The 21,058-nt window shown below is 40.7% G+C and overlaps 1 protein-coding gene across 2 annotated transcripts in view; it reads left to right on the top strand.

The window, feature by feature from the left end:
• The window catches only part of EPB41L5 (erythrocyte membrane protein band 4.1 like 5), a 134,708-nt gene that overhangs the window by 100,366 nt on the left and 13,284 nt on the right, over positions 1-21,058 (top strand). For both annotated transcript variants that reach the window (XM_065880299.1, XM_065880298.1), the window contains exons 16-19: positions 2,658-2,809; positions 4,893-4,990; positions 13,496-13,624; positions 16,973-17,037. In XM_065880299.1, the coding sequence (XP_065736371.1) occupies positions 2,658-2,809; positions 4,893-4,990; positions 13,496-13,624; positions 16,973-17,037 (444 nt within the window). The remainder of the gene's footprint in view (positions 1-2,657; positions 2,810-4,892; positions 4,991-13,495; positions 13,625-16,972; positions 17,038-21,058) is intronic.

Genomic DNA, 21,058 nt, shown 5'->3' with positions numbered 1-21,058 from the left:
TCTTCTTTATCCACTCCTCTGCTGATGGATATTTAGGTTTCTTCCATGTATTAGCTGTTGTAAACAGTGCTGCAGTGAACATTGGGGTGCATGTATCCTTTCAGACCACTTTTTTTTCTGGATATATTCCCAGTAGTGGGATTGCTGGGTCGTATGGTAGTTCTCCATAGTGGCTGTATCAATTTACATTCCCACCAGCAGCGCAAGAGGGTTCCCTTTTCTCCACACCCTCTCCAGCATTTATATTGTTTGTGGATTTTTTGATGATAGCCATTTTGACTGGTGTGAGGTGATACCTCATTGTAGTTTTGATTTGCATTTCTCTAATAATTAGTGATGTTGAACATCTTTTCATGTGCCTCTTGGCCATCTGTGTGTCTTCTTTGGAGAAGTGTCTATTTAAGTCTTCTGCCCATTTTTTGATTGGGTTGTTTTTTTTTGATGATATTAAGCCTCTTGAGATGTTTGTAAATTTTGGAGACTAATCCCTTTTTGGTCACATCATTTGCAAATATTTTCTCCCAACCTGTGGGTTGTCTTTTCATTTTGTTTATGGTTTCCTTTGCTGTGCAAAAGCTTTTGAGTTTAATTAGGTTCCATTTGTTTATTTTTGTTTTTATTTCCATCACTCTGGGAGACAGATCAAAAAAGATATTGCTGTGATTTATGTCAGAGAGTGTTCTTCCTATGTTTTCCTCTCGGAGTTTTATAGTGTCTGGTCTCACATTTAGGTCTTTAATCCATTTTGAGCTTATTTTTGTGTATGGTGTTAAAGAATTATCTAATTTCAGTTTTGTACATGTAGCTGTCCAGTTTTCCCAGCAATATTTGTTGAAGAAACTGTCTTTCCACCATTGTGTACTCTTGCCTCCTTTGTTTTAGGTTAATTGACCATAGGGTTTATTTCTGGGCTTTCTATCCTGTTCCCTTGATCTATATTTCTATTTTTATACCAGTACCGTACTGTTTTGATGACTATAGCTTTGTAGTATAGTCTGAAGTCAGGGAGCCTGATTCTTCCAGCTTCGTTTTTCTTTCTCAAGATTGCTTTAACCTTATGGACACCAAGGGGGGAAAGTGGGGTGGGGGTGGGGGTGGGGGTGGGATGAATTGAGAGATTGGGATTGACATGTATACACTAATATATATAAAATAGGTTAATAATAAAAAAGTAAAATAAAAGATTGCTTTGGCTTGCTGTCATCCTTATCTTACTCCTTTGAACATACAATGTTTTGGCTGCTTTTAAGTTTTTCTTTTCATCATTGGCTTTAAACAGTGTGGTTACGATATGCTTTGGTGTAGTTTTCTTCATGCTTCTTGTGTTTAGGGTTTCCTGAAATTCTTGGATCTGTGGGTTTATAGTTTTCATCGGATTTGTAAACACATCAGCCATTGTTTTCTTCAGATATTTGTTCTGTCCCACCCGCACTGTGGGACTCCAGTTATTCATACAGTAGGTTGCTTGAAGTTGTCCCACAAAGAATAACTGACATTCTTTTAATTTGGCAGATTTCCTTTTTCCCTGTGTCTTTTATTTTGGATAGTTTCTATTGCTATGCCATTCAGTTCAGTGACTTTTCTAAAATCTAATCTGCTGTCCATCTCATCCAGTATATTTTTCATCTCAGATATTGTGGTTTCCATCTCTAGAAGTTTGGTTTGGGTCTTTTTTGTATCTTCTAGTTTCTGCTTAAGTTTTGAGGATATGGAATACAGTTACAATAACTATGTGTCTTTGTCTGCTAATTCTAGTATCTGTGTCAGTTTCTCTTGACTGATTATTCTCTTTAGTATGAGATGTCTTTTTCTGCCTTCTTGCATTCCTGACAGTCTTTGACTGGGTGCCTGACATGTGAAATTTACTTTGTTGGATGCCAGATCATTTGGTCTTCCTCTCAGTCTTCTTGAGCTTTGTCTTGGGATGCAGTTAAGTTACTTGGAAGCAGTTTGATCCTTTCAGGTCTTTTATGATGTGTTAAGTGGGTTTGTTGCCATGGTCAGTCTGGGTTAATTATTCTCTACTACAGAGGCAGGACCTTCCTAATACTAAATGCCCTTGAATTACATGTTTTTACATGCTGTCTGTGGAGGGGGCACTGTGGCAGACTGTGAGTGCCACTAGTTCTTTCCCAGCCTCAGGGAGTTTCCTTACACAGTGCTCTCCTGCATACTTGAGGGGACCTGCAGACCTGTAGGATTCTCTCCTTGCAGGGCTGCTCTCTTCTGTCTGGTAGCCTGTGCTGTGAACTCTGGCTTGCCTTGGTCTCCCTGCGCTGTCAGCCAAGGGAGGCCTCTGTGCTCTGCCACACTGCACTCTCTCTGCACCCCGGCCCAGGGACTCCCCTCAGGTCAAGCACAGGGCTCCTCATTTGTTTTCCAAAGCTCAGGATCACTGCCTTCTGTTCTTTGAGGTCTTACTCTTGAAAATTGTTTGTTTTCCCCTTAGGTTATTTCAGTTGGGAAGCTAAATTCAGTTCCTTTTACTCCATCTTGGATGGAAGAGAATCTGCCCAGAGGGTTTTGACAGATGAATAAACTACTTGGGATCCAAACTATTAAATGAATTATTTTTCCAGCAGAGATTTTTGTTAGTATTTAAAATTCTTTTCCTGATAAACTTCTTGGTTTAATTAAGTTTTCTGTTACCTTTATAGCTTGCCTCTGAAGATTGATTTGCTAGATAGTCCAGACTTACTGGAAACAACCATTGATGATGTAGTTGGGGCACCTGACACCATGGCCATGTCCCAAGCCCCAGGTGAAGTGAGCACAGCCACCAGGCAGGCTGGATTAGAGGGGCTGGAAGGTGAGTGAGGAGTAACTAAACGTTCTGTGTTACATCACTGGCATCGCCCTAGTCTGCCCGCCTTTGAAATGAGCTGTTTAAGGCAGTTCCTCTAAGAATATTTTATGCAGTGGTTGGATTTGAAATGTTACTGTAGAATAGTTATGCCTTCTTGCCTTTTTGGCTTAAGGGTCCATTGAAATATTTAAGATCACATAATTGAGACCATTAAACATTTGTATCATTTATAAGTTCTTAAACATTTTTGAATTTTCAAATTTGCTTTTTACTTTGTTTCTTGAGTGAAAATTAAGAGTAAAAAGTTTCCTTAGAGATCTAGGGCACAGGATTGAATGAATGTTTGGACATTCCCTTAGTTCACAGATAGTATTTTGTTATTAATGAGGGCTGTTGTTGCCCAGACCCACGAAAATAAATAATCCAGAAGGAATGCTGCCTTCCTTAAGTTTTTAGAAGGTTAAAAGGAAACAGTAAGTTGCACATTGAAAATTTCTGTATACTTGTGAGTTTGATTTGATATTAAAGCGTAAACTGTCTTTAAACAGGAGCTTTCTGTTGAATCTCAGTGTGTGTTCATTTAAAAGCAGCTTATGTTTATGTGGCTCTTGCCAATTTTGATTTGTTGCTAAAATTAAGACACTCTCTTTAAACAACTTATTGGAAATTGCCAGTGAGTATGCTGTTGTCTCTGAGGAGTGTAGAATACAGCAATAGTATTTAGTAATTTAGAAAGAAGCATTAACGAAAAGTTGCACAGTGCTTCTGCTTCATAGAACATGCTGAAGTACTGCTGGTAACTGGAATTAAAAATTTGTTCTGGGGCTTCCCTGGTGATGCAGTGGTTAAGAATCCGCCTGCCAGTGCAGGAGACACGGGTTCCAGGAAGATCCCACGTGCCGCGGAATAACTAAGCCCGTGTGCCACAACTACTGAGCCTGCGCTCTAGAGCCCACGAGGCACAACTACTGAGCCCACGCGCCACAACTACTGAAGCCCACACGCCTGGAGCCAGTGCTCTGGAACAAGAGAAGCCACCGCAGTGAGAAGCCCGCGCACCGCAACGAAGAGTAGCCCCCGCACGCAGAAACGAAGACCCAATGCAGCCAAAAATAAATAAGTAAATTTATTTTAAAGAAGAATCACCTGGAGAATTTTAAAAACTACCAATACCAGAAAACTACATTCAGAAATCTGATATCATTGTTCTAGGGTCAGCTCTGGGAATCAGTATTTCTTAAAAATTCCATATCTTATTCTAATGTATAGCCAAGGGAAAGATGTACAGAATTAACTGATGGACACTTTTGGAAGATCCCTTTGACCAAGAGCAAATGATTTCATAGTTTTCCCCTTCCTTCTTCTACCTGATTATATAGAAATTATTAGGCATTCAACAGCTTCTTTGTCAAGTGGACAATGTAAAATTTCAAACTCCCACCAAATTGGTCCCTGCAAAATAAGATTAATACAACTAACAGTTGTTAAATAGAACTCATTTAAAGCTAAATTGTCTTTAATGTATCATCTTTCAGTGGTTGGAGGATTTTATGTGCAATGTGTTTTGCATGTAGTGAAGCTAAAACGCTTGTTCTTCATCACACCTGACGTCACCAGTATGTAATAGGTTGAGTCAGCGAGTGCATAAATGTGTGTCCTCCATCAGTTTGCTCCACGTAAGTTTAGTTGTAGGCTGTGTGTAGTCAGGGCCAAGGAAAGGAAACAGCCGAGTGCTGATCTTTGCAGGGGGGAGCTTGGGTTGTACCTAGGAAGGAAGGCCGTGTCACAGGTGCTCTGTGCCTTTTCCTCTACTCTCATGACTGTGAGCTTTCTTAGCCACACATGCCATGGGGATTCCACATCCAGCAGAGCAGACACAGGGTGATGTTCCTATTTAGGTTAGCTCTTAATCAAATTAATGGAGAGTTTCTTGGTGATGGAATATCTGTTCCGTAGTGATCTGGGTTATTACCTGTAATTGATGGTAACTGATGTTGAGGAGTGTGGAGAAAGCCTAAGTCTTCACCCTTCCACGGCTGTGACAGCCTGTCAGACTAAGCGGCTGTTTTCTCCCGTTTTTTTTCAGCATTAAAAGATGTCTCAGAGAAGCTCAAACACCTTGAAATGGAAAGTGGTCCTTTGCCAGCCAGTCATCCCAACAGGGACGTTAACATCAGCAACCAGGTATTCAGAGTCCTCCTTTGTTTGCCTGTCACACAGCTCCAGACCTCTGAGAAATCATTTCCATCAAAAGCCGTTACTTTTTCTTTTCTTTCACTGGGAAATCTGTCTGTGCTGAACGCTTATAAACCTGTTTTACCATTTACAAAGGTGAAATGCGTGGATGTGCAGGAGGAAACATGGGCATTAACGTTAAGACCTATAAGGTCATCGCAAGTTTTTTTTAAACACAGTCAAAAGTGATATGGTTATTAAACTTTCATTTTTGTTCAGCCCAGCCATCCCTGTTGAATGAATTTTGTTTTGTTTTGGTTTTAAAGAGGGAAGGGGAACATCTGACTTGCAGCTCTTTCATCCCTGGACCACTAGCTGGGATTCCTCAGAGACCAGGATGGAGCACAGAGTGATGTCCTTCTTTCTTATGTAGCCATTGTGAAGATTGTTCTTTTGAATCCAAGTCTTTTTTTTTTTTTCCTTCTATTATGTTTTTTCTTAGAAATGTCTTTTAGAAGCTGATTGAATTTCAGAAAGTCTTTCCTGTTTTTGACCCCTCAGTATTTTTCAATTATATTGGTCTGTTTCCTTCACATTGTCATTTTTTTCTGCTGACTCTGTAAGATAGGGGAATGCGGGGTCAGAGACAGAAGGGTTAATTGAAAGCTTTAGATGCAAACTTTAGATAGTTGACAATTAATCTGACAAAAATTTGGTGGAGGCCTGGAGTGATCGTAAAGAAGAAAGAAGCCAGGTAGACCCTGGCTGGGTTGTGAAGGTGGGGAGCACACTTTGCTATAATGTAACTGAGCCTCTCAACCAGAGGATCTATTAAATTCGTTGTGAAGCCTTGGGAAAATGAGTACAAATGTGGGTTTAAGATAGGACAGGGAGTAAGAGAGTGGGTTAGGTGAATGGTATGCCATGAAGGAGTATTTTAGCTCTCACATAGCTAGGAAAATAATAGCTAATACTTAGAGAGGGCTTACTCAGTGCCAGGCAGGAATAACAAAGAATTCAGTACTGTCCTAATAAATAAGGGATATCAGACTAGTTAATAACTCTTCAGCTAGTGCTGTGTACAAGTCTGTCGACTGAAAAAAAAGCACAACCTAAAAGTTGAGAGATATGTGTTATTTGGTGGACTTTCTTAGTACTTTGAGCCTGGGGCACAGCATCTGAGATAGCTCTGAGGGACGGCTCCAAAGAGGCGGGGGAGGATCTATAGGAGTTTTTGCAACAAAGACCAGGTAGTGGGAACATCAAAAGATTACTGTTAATAAAAGAAAACCTGGGGGCTTCCCTGGTGGCGCATTGGTTGGGAGTCCACATGCTGATGCAGGGGACGCAGGTTCGTGCCCCGGTCCGGGAAGATCCCCCATGCCGCGGAGCGGCTGGGCCCGTGAGCCATGGCCGCTAAGCCTGCATGTCCGGAGCCTGTGCTTCGCAACGGGAGAGGCCGCGGCGGTGAGAGGCCCGCGTACCGCAAAAAAAAAAAAAGAAAACCAGGCATCTCACGTTAAGGAATTTAGTGCTTTTCTGTGTATGGGAAGATGCAAGAGTCTGGGCTCACTGAACTCATTCCTTTGATATGCACCTCAGCTCTCTGGGGCCAAGATCCTGTGCTTTTCCATCCTGAGTCCCCTCAGGGTGCACCGTGTTGGGGGAGGGAGCTGCAGTGGCTGTGCTAGATGAACTTGACAGTGGGCAGCCCATTTGTTTCGGTCCTGAGTTCCCTCAGGGCTCACTGTCAGGCAGCTATAATGTGGTGGCTTGATGGCTGCAACATCCTTTGCTGATATGGCAGCAACATTTTATCTGATTTCTCTACCTCTGCCATCAACAGTTAATGTTTGCTTAAGGAAACGTAAGAAATTAATGTTAATATCAGCTTTACTGAGTAAAGTAATTTTAGGATGAAAAGCCTATTGTAAATAAAATATATTGTTCTAAAACCAAGTGTCAGCTGTCGGATGATTAGCTCTAAGAATTGGGTAACTGAGAAGCTCTAAGCCAGCCACAGAATCGCGAGGCTCGGACTAGTGCTACTACTGACAGCAGAGTGGACTGCAAGCTCGTGTCTTGAGAAGCCACTTTAGAGCTCTCTCCTCCCTGTCGGACCTGCGTCACCCAGGGTTGGTAGGGTCACTTGAGAACCGTACACTGTTGATACAGTCCTACAAACCTGTTTATTGTTTACTTTTTATCAGATATAAAATAATAAGTATTGCAGGGAATCCACAGAAGAATGACAAAATCTTGGCCCTCTGGAAACTTGGACCTGTCTCACCCATAGAAATACCGCAGATCTCCTATGCTAATGGAATTTTCAGTTGGTAACAGCTGGGAAGTACAGTTTGAAAGACAAAAATCAGGATCCACGAAGACCTTGACAGGCTGGAGTGATGGTTTGGATTTAAGAATATATATTATGCCAAGTCTGACACAAGTGTAGGATTAGGGTCGGGAGGTAGAATGTAACAAGCATGTGTGAAAAATGTTTGAGAATCTGTAAACGGAGTGTGAAGTGTGGCTGCTGCAACGTCTCTGTTGTATTAACTGAAAGGGCTTGAAAGGGGGGATCCAACCACAGTATGAAAAAGTGAGAGAGAGAAAAGCAACTTAGGCAAACGAAAGGGGTTTGAGAAAGTATGGTGAGGGATCTTGAGACACAGTTACGGCGGAGGATCAGTAACTCAGGATTATCTGAAGAGCTGTGTATGCTGTGACACAGGAAGTAAAGTGACTTGATTTTTAGTAGCCTCAGAGAAGAGTTAGGGTCAGCGAGAATGATAGAGTTATGCAGATTTCACCTCGGTGTAGGAAAACGTGTCCTAACGTACCTGCAAATTGAACAGGATGCCTTAGGAAGCAGCAGGTTCCCCAGCGTGGGAAGTTCCTCAGGCTAAGACTAACTTAATCAGCTCTTTGGATTTTTGGTGGAGGCGTGAGGCAAGCGTTCTTTCCACCTGGGGATGCTGACACTGATGACTCCCAGTGTCATTGTGGGGACTCTCCCATTCCTTGGGGCCTCCTCGTGTTGGAAATGTGTTCACAGTGTCTGCCTGACCTTGTGTTGGAAGTCCTTTAGGGCTTATGCTGTGTCAAGATGTACAGATTTTTGAGTTACCTTCTTCTTCTTAATTACTTGAGACAGTTCCAGAATTTTCTTTATCTTCAAATTTCATTTCAAGAATCATTTTTTTCTTGTTCCTTGATCAGAAAATTTTACAGAATGCTTAAAGTAACAAAACCTAACCTGCGTTTGTTAGTGGGATCGGGGCACAGTGAAGGCATGGTCTTTAAACGCTCATCTTTTTAGGGAAAGCATTAAAAGTCAGGCACGATGACTGTTCTCTTGACCACAGGTTGGCAGCCTGTTTCCTTAAAAGGTCAGTAAATAGTTTAGTCTAGGCTGCCGTACAGTCTCTGTCATTGTACTCGACTCTGCCACTGTGGCAGGAGAGCAGCCACTGGGCCTGGGGGTGGCCGTGTTCCCATCAGGTTTACTTACTACAGCAGGTGTGGGTCAGGTTTGGCCTGCAGGTTGTCCTTCTCTTGTTGGGAATGTAATCTAGCAGCAGGTTGCTACCACACAAGATTTGGAATAATCTTTGTCGTTTTTACGCTTTTAATTTTCTTTGTATCCGAACCTTAATAGGGTATAACCAAAAAGTATAGCAAAACCCAAAACCTGCACTCTGAATAAAACAAAGCAAAAAGATGAACTTATTGCAAGGATTTTGACCTGTAAGCCTGGAAACGCAAGACTGTGGGAGCAGTAAGTTCCAAGTTGCTGACAGATTAATAGGGATTTTATGGGAGAAATGCAGAAGGTTTTTGTTTTTTTCAGCTACTTGGTTGCCTAGTGGTCTTCTTTCTTATTTGGATCAGAGTAGTTGAGTTAGGGGAACAGGAAGCCCAGAGCGGGCTTGGACGGACTTGGTGTGTGGGGCTTGGCTGGGGTCTTCTGCTGACCTCTGAGGAAGAGCTGTACGTTCTGTGCAAGGTTAGGTTAAGTGTCCTTTGTGTGCCCCTGTTGACCGTCTCCATTTTGTCCCTGACACAAGTGATTCCAAACGTTTTATTGATAGTCTGGTTCTGTAAGTGGTTACTTTCTTTCCCTCTACCCTCAATTTGGACACAGAAGGTGTGGTGATGGGTGTGACTTCCCTTTGGGGAAGTCTTCAGATATTAGGCATGCAAAGGTCACCCTTGTCCAGGGATCTGTGAGCTGTTGTGTATTATGTAAGTAGTAAATAGAAATGATACTTTTACAAATGCAAAGGCAAATATTTCCTATTTGACAGTAATTGCTGTAGGGGAGAAAAATAATTTCCTCCTCTACCATTCTCAGTTCTTGGCTGAGACCTCTGTTTCAAAAGACAGATTAACAAGAGAAAAACAGAAGTTTATTGATATGTGTATCTCAGGTATAGATGAGAAATACCAGGGAAGAATGAGTAACTCTCAGAGGTGGCTTAGAATTGCAGCCAAATACCATCTTCAGCTGAAGTCAGAAAGAAGAAAGGTGTAGTTGGTGGAGAATACATGGAAAGGCGGGGTAAACAGCAGTAAGGCTTGTTATACAGCTTTAAGTCGTTGCTTTTCATGGTAAGGGTTTGAGTTGTTTGCAGGGACTAACATTTGTCCTTCCTGGTAGAGAGGGAAGGAGGGACTCCTTTGTAAGTGTCCGTTCTGCTTTTAGGCATATAGGGTAAGGACAGAACGTTTCTTCTATCTGCTTCTTCTCAATTGCCTTCAGCTCAAAATAATATGCCCCAAAGTGGCATATTTGGGGATGGCGTATTCTGCTACCTCTTGACATTTTCAGCTTAAAGAATAGTTACTAATATTATACTAATATTGTTGGTGCAGGTTTTTAATTTTTTTAATTTAAAAAATGTTTAATTTTTATTTTATGGCTGCACTGTGCAGCATGTGGGATCTTAGTTCCTCAACCAAGGGATCGAACCCCCGCCCCCTGCAGTGGAAGCACAGTCTTAACCACTGGACAAGCAGGGAAGTCCCAGGCGCCAGTTTTTTAAAGAATAATTTTTAAGTCTGGAAATCAGGCTGTTAAGCTGTTGGTATCTTAGCATTTTTTAGTTTATATGGTAAGCTAGCTCTAAAAGTTCACATCTCTTTTATCATGATCTCAGGGACTCTTCTGGCTTCATTTAGATACATTCAGCAGTTGAAGGGGAAGAAAGTTTATAAAGTGGTTAAAACTTTTGTGTATATTTAGGTAAAATACAAGGCAAATTGTATGTATTCTTCTAAAGCAAGATTCTTGCAAATCATGGATCTGCCCATGAATCATTATAAGGAGTGCCTTAAACCCTATGAAATTGAATACATATTCTTGTCTTTGATTCACTTATACGTTTTTCTGGAAAGCGGGTCCAAATTTTATTAAATTCTCAAGAAAAGTGAACCATACCAACCTTAAAATAACTCTTTGCGTCTCTCCAAGGTTAGAACTAAAAAGAACTTCACTTTAGTTAAAAGGCTTATATAATTTTTTTTCAATTAAACAGTTTCAGTTTTTCTGGGCCATTTAAAGAAGGAGCTCTCAGAAATAAGACTTCTCTTCTAGCCAGGATTGTTTCAAGAGTGGTTTTTTTGTTTTGTTTTGTTTTTTGCAGTACGTGGGCCTCTCACTGTCGCAGCCTCTCCCATTGTGGAGCACAGGCTCCGGACGCGCAGGCCCAGCGGCCATGGCTCACGGGCCCAGCTGCTCCGCGGCATGTGGGTTCTTCCCGGACAGGGGCACGAACCCGCGTCCCCTGCATCGGCAGGCGGACTCTCAACCACTGCGCCACCAGGGAAGCCCTCAAGAGTGGTTTTCAGTTTAGATCTGATGGCATTCCGGTTGAGAACTTCAAACACTGAGTGGCCCTGCTGAGTTTATGATTAATCTCTCTATTCAAAAACTTCATTCCCTTTCTTGTCCTGCCCCTGTTCCCCTCAGGATTGAGGAGGATCAAAGAAAAGGGGGGACTGAAACCAAGCAGGACCCCGTGGGGCCCTCCCAGGAACAAAAAGCCTCTCCATGTCCCCTGTTTCTTGTTTGTAGGAAACAGGCTGTAGCCTCCTGGGCCTTTCCTGAGTTCCAGAGAGCTGACTCTAGCAGTTAATGATTAGGACAGTAGAGTCACAGGGCTCCTAGCTCCTCCTGAAGGGATGTGGATAACCGTCTGCTGCGTATCTCTGAGCTGTTCTGCAGAAGCTGAGACCCCCACCCTCTGCAGGATGGTGACGACCTGCTGACCACAAGCATGTCAACCCGAGACTGGTTATTTTAAAGCCTTTGGTACTTTTGCAAAATTGCCTTCCAGAAAGATGGTAACAGTCACGGGTACTTTTACCTGTGATACGTGTGTTGAATTCTTGTTTTTGTTTTTAATATAGGCAGGAAAATAAATACTTGCCTATATCAGAGGCAGGTTGCTCTGAGAATCCCGTGATGTGCAAATATAAATGATTAGCAAATAATCTCAAGTCTGCAATGTAATTGTCTCTGAAAAGAAAATGTCAAAGCATTTGAACTAGCCATGATACTTTTCCAGCTTTACTGAGGTATAATTGACAAATAAAATTTAAATACCTTTAAAGTGTACACCTTGATGATTTGGTGTAAGTATACATTGTGAAGTGATTCCTGCTGTCCAATTAGTTGACATATCTGTCACCTCACGTAAGTTACCTTTTTTGTTTTGTTTTTTTGGTGAGAGCACTTGAGATCTACTCTCTCAGCAAATTTCAAGTGTAAAAAACAGTATAATTAAGTGTAGTCACCATGCTGTACGTTGGGTCCTCGGGATTTATTCATCTGATAACTTGTACCAACCTCCCTCTGCTATCCCACCCCCTAGTCCCTGGCAACCATTCTGCTCTCTGTTTCTGATTTGGAAATTTTTTTTAGGTCCCACATCTGAGTAGTGCCGTGCAATATTTGTTGTTCTCTATCTGGCTTTGTTCACTTGGCACGAGGCCTCCAGCTTCATCTGTATTGTTGAAAATGGCGGGATTTCCTTCTTTTTAAAGGCTGAACAGTGTTTCCTTGTGTGTGTGTATTTATGTGTGTGTGTGTGTGTGTGTGTGTGTGTGTGTGTGTGTGTGTATTTTACATCCTCTTCATCACCTGTTGACAGGCCCTCCGGTTGTTTCCATGTCATGGCTGCAGTGCACTTCGGGGTGCAGATCTATTTGGGATAGTGATTTTGTTTCCTTTGGATGTTAAGCCCAGAGGTGGGCTTGCTGGGTCATCTGGTGGTGAAGTAGGTATGGTTGAGAAAGGGCATCAGGTCTTCTTTCACTTGCTGGGAACCACTCTGAAGACTAGGAAGTTAGGGCTTCCCTGGTGGTGCGGTGGTTGGGAGTCCACCTGCCGGTGCAGGGGACGCGAGTTCGTGCCCCGGTCTGGGAGAATCCCACATGCTGTGGAGCAGATGGGCCCATGAGCCATGGCCGCTGAGCCTGCACGTCCAGAGCCTGTGCTCCGCAACGGGAGAGGCCACAATGGTGAGAGGCCCGCGTACCGCAAAAAGTAAATATAAAAAAGACTAGGAAGTTACAGTCTAGTGCAAAGTAGTGATTCTCAAATGTTTATAGGTATCAGAATCACACAGGGAAGCTTGTTAAAACATTCACATTTTAGGATCCCACCCAGAGGCAGATGTGTGGAGACCACACTTAGAAAAAACAGATTAGAATAAGCACATTAGTTAAATATTTTCAAACCTGAAAGAGCGGTGCAGTGTGTAATCCCATACGTGGCAGCTAGCCTGTTTTATAGAACAAAAGCTGTATCTGAGATGAAGAAAGTATTTAGAGTGAGTTTGTTATTTAGCCCAGTGTTAAATGGTAACCATAGTAATGATAATGGTAGCTGTTGTTGTTATTGATTGGCATTCAAGTCAGGTAAAATATCAGTTGTAGTGCAGATAATTTAAACTTATTAATTTGCTTTCTCCCATTTCTTTTCATAATAGTTAATTTATATTGTTTCAATTATGATCTTCATTCAGTGGACTTGGGCTTTATTTTATCATTTTCGTTAAGTCTTCACCTGATAGTGACCTCCTTCTGGCCATGTAACATAATCTCAAACACAGTCATCTACCTGGTGACAGTTCCAGAACCACAGGGTTTAGCCTGCGTAGGGCCTGACCTAAAATCCAATTGAAATTAATTACAGCAAAAGGCACACATTTTGTGGTTTATTTCAGGCATTTGTCCAGGGTGGTGTCGTTAGTTATTCAGTTGCTTAGAGACAGGAAATTGGGCTAGATGATTTCCAGGGGTCCCTGCCAAGTCATAGTTCTTGTTTGTGATTACTGTGCCTTAGTTTGAAACCCTGTGTAAGAGTCGACTCTACCTGCAGTAGGATATGACTGCCTGAGACACATGATTCCCTGATAGTCTGAATATGAAATGTCATCAGTCCTTTTCTGCTTCCATTGAGTTATATGCTCTCAGAGTTGCTTACAGTATATTTTTAATATCTAGGAGGAAGTGGTGAAGTTAACTGAGAAATGTCTGAATAATGCCATTGACAGCCCAGCACTGAACGCCAGGAGAGTTCCTCCTGACTTGAAGAGTAACATTTTGAAGGCTCATGTAGAAGCAGTGCAGAAGGTAAGCTGCCTTTACTAGGGTCCTGGTGAAGTGGAAGGAGACCCTGTAGAACAAAGAAAGTATACGAACGGTAGACATGAGTGACTTGGCCGGTGATTAGAGAGAGAGTAGTACCAGGAAGCACACTCAAGATGGCAATGCCGGAACTTGCCTGGCGGTCCAGTGGTTAGGACTCTGCGCTTCCACCACAGAGGGTGCGGGTTCCATCCCTGGTCAGGGAACTGAGATCCCGCATGCAGCGCAGTGCGGCCAAAAAAAGGAAAAGAAAAAAAAAAAAAAAGATGGCACATGCCTTCCTAATTCCACATTCTACTCAGGCAAGATTAAGAGGGGGGAGTCACAGGATAAAAAGAGTAAAGATGCTGCTCTACAGTATAAGAAATTAAAAAAAAAAGTCAAATTCCTGTAGAAGTGAGTCCCTAATCTTTGTCACTTTTATAGCTGGAAACTCTATAGTGATTTTTAGGTTCCTGTCAATATTAAGTCTATGACTTTAGGTCTTTCTTTATCAATTCATTGTTCCCCACCACCCATCTACCCCCAATTCAGCAAAATTGTGATGTTATTGGCAACAGAGTGATGGTTATAAGGCGAAGAGTTGGTTGTGTCGTCTCATGAAGGGTGCAGTGGGTAGGGACCAGCCCCTATGAAGTTGATGGCGTCCATGTTCTCAAAATCAGCTTTTCCTTGGCCCTCCCCAACTTTCAGATTATCCTCTGCACTGAAGCAGGACAGAAGCCTGTCTCACCAAGTCCGGTTGTCAACTAGGATTTCAAAATAATCCTGTTGTTGAGAAGGGGCTCTTTACCCATTGTGTTCCCAGGCACAGACCTTGAAGAGAGCTGAGAGGACTTGAGGAATGTCGTTCATGCACTTTATGTAGCTTCTCACCCCAGTGTAAACATAAAACATAATATTTATATATAAAATACGGCAGTACATGCTCTGGAATCAGACAACTGGAGTTTGAATCCTGTTTCTAATCTACTAGTAGCTAGTCACCGATTAGCTTTGTGACTTGGCAAGTTAGTTAATTTCCCTGAGCCTCAGTTTAATTATGTTTAAAAAGTGGTAATGGTAACACCTTCCCGAAGGTGGGTTATAAGGATGAAATACAATGATAAAGGTAAAGGCCACAGAATGGCTTCTGGCACAGAATCAGTGTTTAGTAAGTGTTGATCCTGATGTTGACACTGCCTATTGTAGCAGCAGTGGTGGTGACAGTTTTTCGTCACCTTACGTTTCAGTTGTACTTTGGATCTGTTTTGACTTGAACAAGAGAGAAATAACTTGAATAGCCCTAAATGAAAGATTTTGTTTTATAGTGAAAATCATCCCACAAAGAAAAATTCAGGACCAGACACCTTCATTGTTAAGGCCTACTGAACATCTAAGGCAGAAGACAGTCCTACACAAGCTCTTTCAGGAATTAGAAGAGCAGGGAGCACTTCCCAACTCGTTTTATGAGGCTAGTCTTAGCCTAACACCAAAGCCAGAGAAGGAGAGTACAAGAAAAGCAGCTACAGACCAGGACTGTTCTTGAACGTGGACTCAAAAGCCCTTAACAAAGTGGAAGCAAATCATACTGAACAGCTTATAAACAGGATAGTACACCATGGCCAAGTAGGGTTTATCTCAGGAAAAAAGTTGGTTTATCGTTCAAAAACCAGTATAGTACAACATATTAAAAAGTAAGAAAAATTGTCTCAATTTATTTGGAAAAGGCATTTCACATTATTTAACACTTGTTCATGATAAAAGCTCACAGCAAAGTAGTAGTAGAATGGAACTTCAGCCTGATAAATGGTATCTATGAAAAAAGTCTACAGCTAACATTGTAATTCATAGCTGAAGTTAACGACTGACATGCCCGTGACTGCCTGCAATGCACACAGCTGGTAAGAACATAAAATGTTCCAAGTACTTTATAAAAGAGTTGGTAAGGGCTTCCCTGGTGTTGCAGTGGTTGAGAGTCCACCTGCCAATGCAGGGGACACAGATTCGATCCCTGGTCTCGGAAGTTCCCACATGTGGTTGAGCTACTAAGCCCGTGTGCCACAACTACTGAGCCTGTACTCTAGAGCCCATGAGCCACAACTGCTGAAGCCCGTGTGCCACAACTACTGAGCCTGTGCACCTAGAGCCCGTGATCCGCAACAAAGATCAGCCCCAGCTCTACGCAACTAGAGAAAGCCTGTGCGCAGCAACAAAGACCCAACGCAGCCAAAAATTAATTAATTAAGTTTGAAAAAAAGAGTTGGTAAAATATTAAACGTACACTTAGCATATGACCCAGCAGCCCCACTCTTAGGTATTTACTCAAGAGAAATAAGAGCGTAGGTTCACACAGGTATTAGTACATGAATGTTCCTGGCACCTTTGTTTGTAATAGGTAAAAACTAGAAACGATCCAAATGTCCATCAACAAGTAAACAGATAAACAAATTGGGGTGTATCCATACAGTGGAAAGCTACTCAGCACGCAAAAAAGGAATGCATTAGTGACACATGCAACACCGTGGGTGAACCTCAAAAACATCCTGTTAGTCTAAAGAGGGAGCCACAAAAGGATGTTATGATTCCATTTATATGAAACTATGGAAAGCACAGATCACTGCTGGCCACGTGTATGGGTTTTTGGTGGGATTGTATCGGAAGCCTCAAGGGAACATTTGGGGTAGTGGAAGTGTTACATATGTTGATTGTAGTGTTGATTATGTACCAAACCGTACATTTAAAATGTGTGCATTTTACTGTATGTAAATGATACCTCAATAACTGACCTCTTTAGAATTCTCCTCTGAAATATTCCTTGTACTCAGGGAAAAACAAAAAGCCAGATATGCAGCTTAACATGTTTCTGCTTTTTATCATGTAAATTTGAAAAATTCTGGCATTGAATCTTTTTGGATTCTGTGTACATTGACTAACATATCATTGTGTCTTAAATAATTTAGAGCTGTCCAGTAAAGCGTATGGATTCATAGACCAACATATTGAAGTGGAAACTTGGAGTATGAATTTGGGCGTGGGATAGGGTTTTGCTGGGTACAGTACTGATATTTCCATAGAGAAGTTATGGTTACCTCTTTCTGGAGCTGAAGCAAACAGATTATTTCTATTTTTACTGGAAAGGAATGTAAATTTATTACTTTATTACCCACGAGAGAGATTTAATTTTTTTTAATTAATTTTTATTGGAGTATAGTTGATTTACAATGTTGTGTTAGCTTCTGCTGTACAGCAGAGTGAATCAGTTAATATATCCACTCTTTTCTAGATTCTGTTCCCATATAGGTTATTACAATGTATTGAGGAGATTTAATTTTTATGATTTCTTTTTCTTAGGTTACAAGAGAAGATAGCTTATTAAGTCATAAAAATGCCAGTGTTCAGGATGCTGCCACCAACAGGTACAGTTGTGGGTAGACTGAATTAAATTGATGTTCTTTTCCTCTTAACTTTCTTTGGGGGGTGTTTTTTTTTCCTCTTTCCCACTCTGTGATCACATGGTTTCAGGATATCTATTTGAAAGATAGCCTGAAATCACTGTTCTATCCACTACATAGATTCTTAGGACCTAATTTTAGATCATTTGAAGATACTCCTAATTAATCTTTTCATCCTGATTCTTCTTCAGCTGATTCAAACTGGAGAGCAAAAACAGCCTTTGAAGATATTTTTAATCTCATAAGATACCTGGTGAAGAATGTGTACTATTTCTCTTAGGTGTGGTAGTTGCCTTAGTGCCATGCTGTTGGCAGGGTGGGATTGCTCTTATAAACTGTCTTACTATGGGCTCTCACATGACGCAAGCAGATTTCTTTGCTGTTCTCTCTGAGTTCCTTCTGCCTGTCTTTTCTTGTTGAGTGTTATGCCATGTCTCTGTCTTACTAGACTTCCATCCCCTGCTCTGTTGCAGTTTGTTTCGTTCGTCCCTGCAAATCCAGTGTTCTGTGCTTAGTTGGTGCTAAACATTGTTGAGTGAATGTGTTTCTTTTCCCGTTATCCAGAACTTACGCAGTGAAGAGTTTTCTGATTAGTGATATTCAGTTCCAGGTGCTGTAATTAACATAGCACTTAAGCACATGCTTCGTGTAAAGGACTTTACAGCTAGTACTCAGCAAACCTACTACTTGGTGATCGGGGTACAACTGGAATTACAACTTAACCTTTTCTAAGAAATCAGTTTGCCCGCAACATTTTTAATGCTATTGTTGTTTTTATTGGAGCTTTTTAGAGTAACCTCATCACAGACTTTTTGCCAAGAGGAGGATGATGGGGATGTGACGACCCAGTTGTTTATCAGAAATTTCATTGAACTCTGGAAGGTGGACAGGTCCTGGAATAGACTCCAACTTCCGGATTTGTTTTTCCAAATGGCTGTTGGTATTTTGAATAATCTATTTTCCTTCCAGGATTTGAAATGGATCCTTTAAAATATGCTTATGTTCTTACACAAACCTGGGTCTGTTTCTGGATCTTTTCCTTTTCTGGTACTGTTTTTTTCCTCGTGCCATACCACACTTTTAGAAAGTTGCTCTACCCCCTTTTTAAAAGGAAATATTTCAGGCATATAGAAAGGTATGGAGACTATATAATACATGTCTGTGTACCAAATGTCAAGCTTTGTCACGTCCTCATATTTTGCTATAATAGATTTAGATCATTTTGCTTTTATCTTTTTTTTTTTGAGCTGTAATTCCTATATATAACCCTTTAAAAGTAGGCAATTTAATGCTAAATTGTGAATTGACAAAGTTGTGCAACCCTAACCACTCTCTAATTCCATAATATTGTCCCCTCACCCCTAACGGAAGCGCCCTCCGCATACGCTGGTTCTCCACGTCGCTCCTTCGGCACCTGGGAGCCACCCACCTACTTTCTGCCTGCACTAGATTTGCCTGCTTCGGACAGTTCATATAACTGGACTCATACAAATATGTGTCTGGTTTTTTTCATTTGACATAATGTTTTCAAGGTTCATCCATATTGTAGCCTGTATTGGTACTCCATGGCTGCATAATATTCCATCGTATGTCCATGTGTCAATGGATGGACATTTGTGTTGTTTCTGCTTTTTGGCTACTGTGAATACAGCTGTTGTTGAACATTCCCACACGAGGATTTGTACATTTACAGTGTACGATTCAGTCGCTTTTGTTTTGATATATCTGAATCTTTAAAAATTTATCCATGGTTTCTTCATGTCAGTTGCCACAATATATTCATTTTTAAATTTATGGACAAATGTTTGTTCCCAATTAACATTGTGCATGTTCTTCATTATACACACATGTTGGAAGGATTTTTCATCTGCTTTCTGTGTTTTGCAGCAGTGTAAACTACATTAAGACTAATCTTTTTTTCTCCTTTTTTTTTTTTTTCGGTTTGGCCTCAGGATTCTTTTTTTAAAATTGAAGTATAATTGATTTACAATATTATGTTTGTTTAAGGTGTATAATATAATGATTCAATAGTTTTATAGATTATACTCCATTCTTAAATTTATTATAAGTTGGGTATATTTATATCCTTGTAGCCTATTTGTTTTATACATAGTATTTAGTTTATACTTATTGATTTCCTATCCCTATCTAGCCTCTCCCCACTTCCCTCATCCCACTGGTAACCCCTAGTTCTCTTTATCTGTGAATCTGTTTCTGTTTTGTTACATTCATTTGTTTATTTTTTAGATCCCACATATAAGTGATAACATACAGTATTTGTCTTTCTCTGTCTGACTTATTTCAGTAAGCATAATACCCTCTAGGTCCATCCATGTTGTTGCAAATGGCAGAATTTCTTTTTTATGGCTGAGCAATATTCCACTGCATGTATACACCACATCTTCTTTATCCATTCATCTTGATGGACGCTTAGGTTGCTTTTGTATCTTGGCTATTGTAAATAATGCTGCTGTAAGCATTGGGGAGCGTGTATCTTTTTGAATTAGTATTTTTGCTTTCTCCAGATGTATATCAGAAATACAGTAGAATTGCTGGACTGTATAGTAATTCTATTTTTAGTTTTTTTGAGGAACCTCCATACTGTTTTCCATAGTGGCTGCACCAATTTATATTCCCACCAGCAGAGCACAAGGGTTCCCTTTTCTCCACATCCTCACCAACATTTGTCATTTTTGCTCTTTTTGACCATAGCCATTCTGACAGGTGTGAGGTGATACCTCATTGTTTTGATTTGCATCTCCCTGATGATGAGCGATGTTGAGCATCTTTTCATGTGCCTATTGGCCATCTGTATGTGTTCTTTGGGAAAATGCCTATCCAGGTCTTCTGCCCACTTTTAATTGGTTTGTTTATTTTTTTAATATTGAGTTGTATGAGCTATTTATGTATTTTAGATATTAATCTCTTACTGGTCATATCATTTGCAAACATTTTCTCCCATTCTGTAGGCCATCTTTTCATTTTTTCAGTGGTTTCCTTTGCTGTTCAAAAGCCTTTAAGTTTAATTAGGCCCCATTTGTTTAGTTTTGCTTTTGTTTCCTTTGCCTTAGGAGACAGATCCAAAAACAATATTGCTATGATTTATATCAAAGAGTGTTCTACCTTTGTTTTCTATTGGTTTTATGGTTTCTGGTCTTACATTTAGGTCTTTTATCCATTTTGAGTTTATTTTTGTATATGGTATGAGAAAGTGTTCTAATTTCATTCTTTTACATGTAGGTGCCCAGTTTTCTGAGAACCATTTACTGAAGAGGCTGTCTTTTCCCCAGTGTATATTCTTGCTTCCTTTGTTGTGGATTAATTGACCCTAAGTGCATGGGTTTATCTCTGGGCTCTGTATTCTGTTCCATTGATCTATGTGTCTGTTTTTGTGCCAGTACCAGCCTGTTTTGATTACTGTAGCTTTGTAGTATAGTTTGAAGTCAGGGAGTGTGATACCTCCAGCTTTATTCTTTTTTCTCAAGATTGCTTTGGCAATCGGGGTCCTTTGTGTTTCCATATAAATTTTACGATTATTTGTTCCTGTTCTGTGAAAAATGTCTGATAGGAAGTTTGATAGGGATTACATTAAATCTGTAGATTGTTTTGGGTAGTATGGACATTTTAACAAGATTAATTCTTCTAATACATGAACATGGGCTATCTTTCCATTTCTTTGTATTATCTTGAGATTTCTTTGTCAATGTTTTCAGAGTTTAGTTTTCAGAGTATAGGTCTTTTGCCTCCTTGGTTAAGTTTATTCCTAGGTATTTTATTCTTTTTGATGCAGTTTTAGACAGGGTTGTTTTTTTGATTTCTCTTTCTGATAGTTGGTTATTAGCGTGTAGAAAAGCAGGACTAATCTCTTGTTGAGGGGTTGGGAGACCTCATTGTGAAATGTATTTCACTCCTTTCGGGGCTCACTCCTTTAGTCTCAGCTGTTTCTTTTCTTTGGAGCACAAAGTTATCTTTTCTCTCTGGTAGC

Source organism: Phocoena phocoena, chromosome 7 (assembly GCF_963924675.1).
Source record: "Phocoena phocoena chromosome 7, mPhoPho1.1, whole genome shotgun sequence".
NCBI lineage: Eukaryota > Metazoa > Chordata > Mammalia > Artiodactyla > Phocoenidae > Phocoena > Phocoena phocoena.
The sequence above is the reverse complement of the archived record's forward strand: the minus strand, read 5'-3'. Positions and strand labels throughout refer to the sequence as shown.